We start from the raw sequence: 4,111 nt of genomic DNA, 5'->3' as shown, positions 1-4,111 counted from the left end.
CCAATCTTTGCTTGAAATTTAACGATGACATTCGCAGAATTTCGAGGCATTCATGCTTGCTGTGTGCCTTAAAAAATAATCTACATTTTAAAATCGCAAAAATTTTTTTTTTTTTCAATAACATTTTTGAATTTATGACTTATTTTTTAAATCACGTTTAAATAAAATAAAAATCAATTATTTGACATACTCTTGCTCTTTTGCTCTCTGTCATTGCAGGCGCCATATTTGAACAAGGCACTGATGAGGTGCAATCAGCGTTTAAATACGCAATGCTCAATCACAATCTCAACGTATCGTCACGCCGATTCGAGCTGCAAGCGTACGTGGATGTCATCAACACAGCAGATGCATTTAAATTGTCGCGCTTAAGTACGTCGTGGGGGCGAGCGCTAGTCGCACTTATAAGCCAAACCATAGCATACAAAAAAAAAAAGAGAAAACAAATTATTAAAAAAAAAACACATATTTGCACACAAATACATTCATCAATACGTAGGGAATACTCGAATGTGCACTTGACGTACGTAGCGCGCGCGTGACTGCAGCAGCCTTGATGGCCTTGTGTGGCAAATGTGGCTGTGGCAAGCGAGGCGATGCTTGTCATTTGCTGCTTGATTGCCACCGGCTCACTGCTGCTGCTGTTGCCGCCGCCACTGCAGCGTTTCATTAATTATGCACTTTTTCTGATTTAAACAGAACACAGAATACATTTACATTCGCAGTCATTGTCAGTATGTTCAACAAATTGCCACACATATTTACTTGCACACAAACACAAACATTTACAATGCATTTATAAATTTTAATTACTTGCATTTTTCTTCTATCTTCATATTTACCGCTGCATTGGTGAACCAAAAAAAAAAAACAAAAACCAACATTCGTTCGTTTGAAAAATGCAATAACAACACGCATACATCCATACGTGGCTGTGTATGCGCCTTACAGTATGCAATCAATTTTCGCGTGGCGTTTATTCTATGCTGGGTGCCGTATCACCGGATTCATTTGATACATTGCACTCGTACAGCAATACATTTCAAATGCCATTCGTGACACCATGGTTTCCAGAGAAAGTAAGCCGGAATTTCTGTACATAACATAGAAAAATTACTCTAACACACACGCACGCATACAAACTAACACAGCAACACACATACATACATATATGTATGAAAAAGAACGAAGAATGTGAGATGGCAAAAAGTGTGACAGCAGTGAGCGAAACTTCTAACTTTTTCAACACTTTCACATAAAATCGCACGCACACACGCTTACTTGTAGATAAATAATAAACATGGAATTTTTATGCAAATATCGATAGTCACGCGGTGCACTGGTGTGTTGTGCCATTTTTCCAACGCACTTGACTTGCTGCCATGATTTTTTTTTTTTGCTTTTACTTTTTTACTTTTTATAACTTGTTTTGTATTTAGTTTTTTTTTTTTTTATATACATAAATATATGTATTAGTTGTTTCCTTTTTTGTGAATTTAATGCAGCATATTGTCGCCGCTGAAGTAGGTTAAGTGTGCGGATGAATATTTAGTGGGCAAGCGCATACAATGGAAAAGTAGGAGAGATTTTTTTGTATATAGCGAGACTTTTAAATTTTAGCCTTTTCAAAAAATTGCTACATCGAATTTAGTTTTGTTCTAAAGAAGCGCATATTAAAAATGCATATTTATACCTGTCTCAACTTAATACCGGCCCAGGTGACAAAAAATTTTCATGGACGACGTGTACAAATGAGTCGTCCTTATCTAAATTCCCTAAGTCAGATCTGGTCACTGGTGAATGTAGGTTTGACTAGCTTATTTACCATGTATTGCCACCCAAATAATAACATCAACTGCCACCCAAATAATAACATCAACAAATTGGCTCAAGATCTCTCTACTCCAGAATTTGGTTTAAGGACGCTCTATCTGAGAATTTGAATGAAAAACGCCTCATCTCAGAATTTGGTTCAAGAATGCCCTATCTTAACTGAAAATATATTGAAGCGATGTTGATATAGGGCATTTTTAAACCGAATTCTGAAATAGGGCATTCTTGAAAATAGTTCTTAAATAGGGCGTTTTTCAACCGGCTGCCGTCGACACAGACAAGTAACTTTTCAGTTTTCCCAGATTGGCAATTTTAAGCGCTTTTAGTTGAAGTTAGTGATCGGCTGATCAGCTTTCAAAACAATTAGAAACTGAGAAACTACTTTTCTTTCCAGGCTTTCAAAAAACTCGGTTTCATCGATTCCCCGCGAAAAAAACTGAGAAGTTCGTACAGTGTAAGCGCACAATCAAATAAAATTAAGATCTTAGATCTTTTCTCACTACTATGTAGTTGGTCTGCTTAGTAACCCAATATTGATTATTCTTCAAGCCTCTCATTTTCCAAGTCAATAAATGCTGACCTGGGTCAGAGCTTTTCAAAATTAACAGAGCATCGGCTAGTTTCTAAACTTGCTCGTCGACTGCGCAGCTTTCAGATATTTGCCTGAACCCATAAGTGTATACCACAATAATGTCACTATTAAACAAATGTTATTTCTACCAATTTTTGAAAAACACCGAAATGCCTTAAAAATCTCCAGCGAGCTCTAAGAAGTGTAGAAGAAAATTCGAGGTTCCGTTAAAAACCAAATCTTACCAAAACATAGGAAAATTTTCGAAAAAAGCCCGAAGAGCTTAAAAAAAAATGGGAAAACATCAAATATAAGAAATAAAGAGTGATAAAATAAATAAAAATTTTACTATCCGTGCACCCGAATAGCAGCACACTTTTGTGATGCCAGGCCTGATTTCCCCTTTTATTCAACACGTGTTCATAAGCTCCATAAAAACTTGAATGTTTCAAATTATCTAATTATTTTAACTTCCTCTACCGCTTGTTTGCCCAAGCAGATGTCTACTGAAATTTTCGGTAATAAAATTGTTTCCTTTTTCTCAAACAAAATCGCTTAAGTAGCATAAAAATCAGAATATATCTCAAATTTGCGTCTCTATCTTCTTATATTTCTTTTTTAGAGCCTAAATTACTTGTACCGTACGTTGCTTTATTGCACTTCTTTATGTTATGTACAACCACACAGATATTTCATTTAATATTATTTTTATTAAATGTTAATCATACGCCTCGATGGTAATAAAACATATTTCATTTAACTAACACACAAAAAATATAGCCCCATTTGTTTGTTGAAGTGGCAGACGACAGTTTGCCTTGAAAATTAATAGCAGACAATGGCTGTGCCGTCCAAACGCAGGCACCATAAAAAACACACAAAAAAAATAGTCAGTCGCAAACAATATTTAGCTGTTTCCGACAATTTATGAAATACTTAATAAAGTTATAAATGTCCAAAAGTGTACGCTATACACAAATCATAATCATTTCGGATTTTATTTTAACAAACTGCCACTCAGCCTCCTACATTTGGTATTTTGAGCTGGGCGAACGAACGAACTAACGAGGCAGTAATGTGATGTGTTTAAAGAGCATAACATTTAACGAAGTTAGAAGAAGGAATTTCCACCCAGTTATTCACCAGTGTGCCACTTGAGTGCTTAACATTCCGCAGAGATCACAACTATTGTAAATAAAAGCTAAAAAAAAGAAAAAATTTATGGAATAGGATTCTACAAATTTAATTACTTAAAAAATTAAAAAAAAAAACAAAAAAAAAGAAAATACGACTTTAAAAATAAAAATAAATTAAAAACAAGAAAAAAATTTAAATAAGTTCATAAGATTAAATTAAACTTAAAATTGTACTTTTTTTATTTACATAGGAAAGAAATTGAAAATTAAAAAAAAGTAACTTAAAAAAAAGTTTATCAAAAAAGAAACATTTAATAAAATGAGCTTCTAAAATTTAAATGATTATTAAAAAAATATTTATTTTTAAAACAATAAAACCCAAAAACTAAATGGAAATGAAATTAAAAAAGAAAAATAAACTAAATTAAATTTAAAAATGTATTTTTTTATTGGAAAATATCTAATCTAAAAAATTGATTAAATAAAGAAAAAAATTAATTTTCAAAAATAATAAAATAAAATTTAAATGATTAAATGAGAAAAAAAATTATTTTTGAAACAACAAAACCTG

General features: G+C 32.9%; 1 protein-coding gene across 1 annotated transcript; it reads left to right on the top strand.

Moving 5' to 3' along the window:
• Positions 1–219: 219 nt before the first annotated feature.
• On the top strand, positions 220–1,079 carry LOC108379740 (glutamate receptor 1-like; the record flags this gene model as incomplete). Its single annotated transcript, XM_017636094.1, has 2 exons — positions 220–372; positions 952–1,079. Coding segments are annotated over 2 exons (281 nt in total), but the record flags the coding sequence as incomplete, so codon positions are not given.
• Positions 1,080–4,111: the final 3,032 nt, after the last annotated feature.

Source organism: Rhagoletis zephyria, unplaced genomic scaffold, assembly GCF_001687245.7.
Source record: "Rhagoletis zephyria isolate East Lansing unplaced genomic scaffold, Rhagoletis_zephyria_1.1 Rzeph_scaffold_17237, whole genome shotgun sequence".
Taxonomy (NCBI): domain Eukaryota; kingdom Metazoa; phylum Arthropoda; class Insecta; order Diptera; family Tephritidae; genus Rhagoletis; species Rhagoletis zephyria.
Note: the sequence above shows the minus strand (reverse complement) of the source record. Positions and strands in the feature narration are given on the sequence as shown.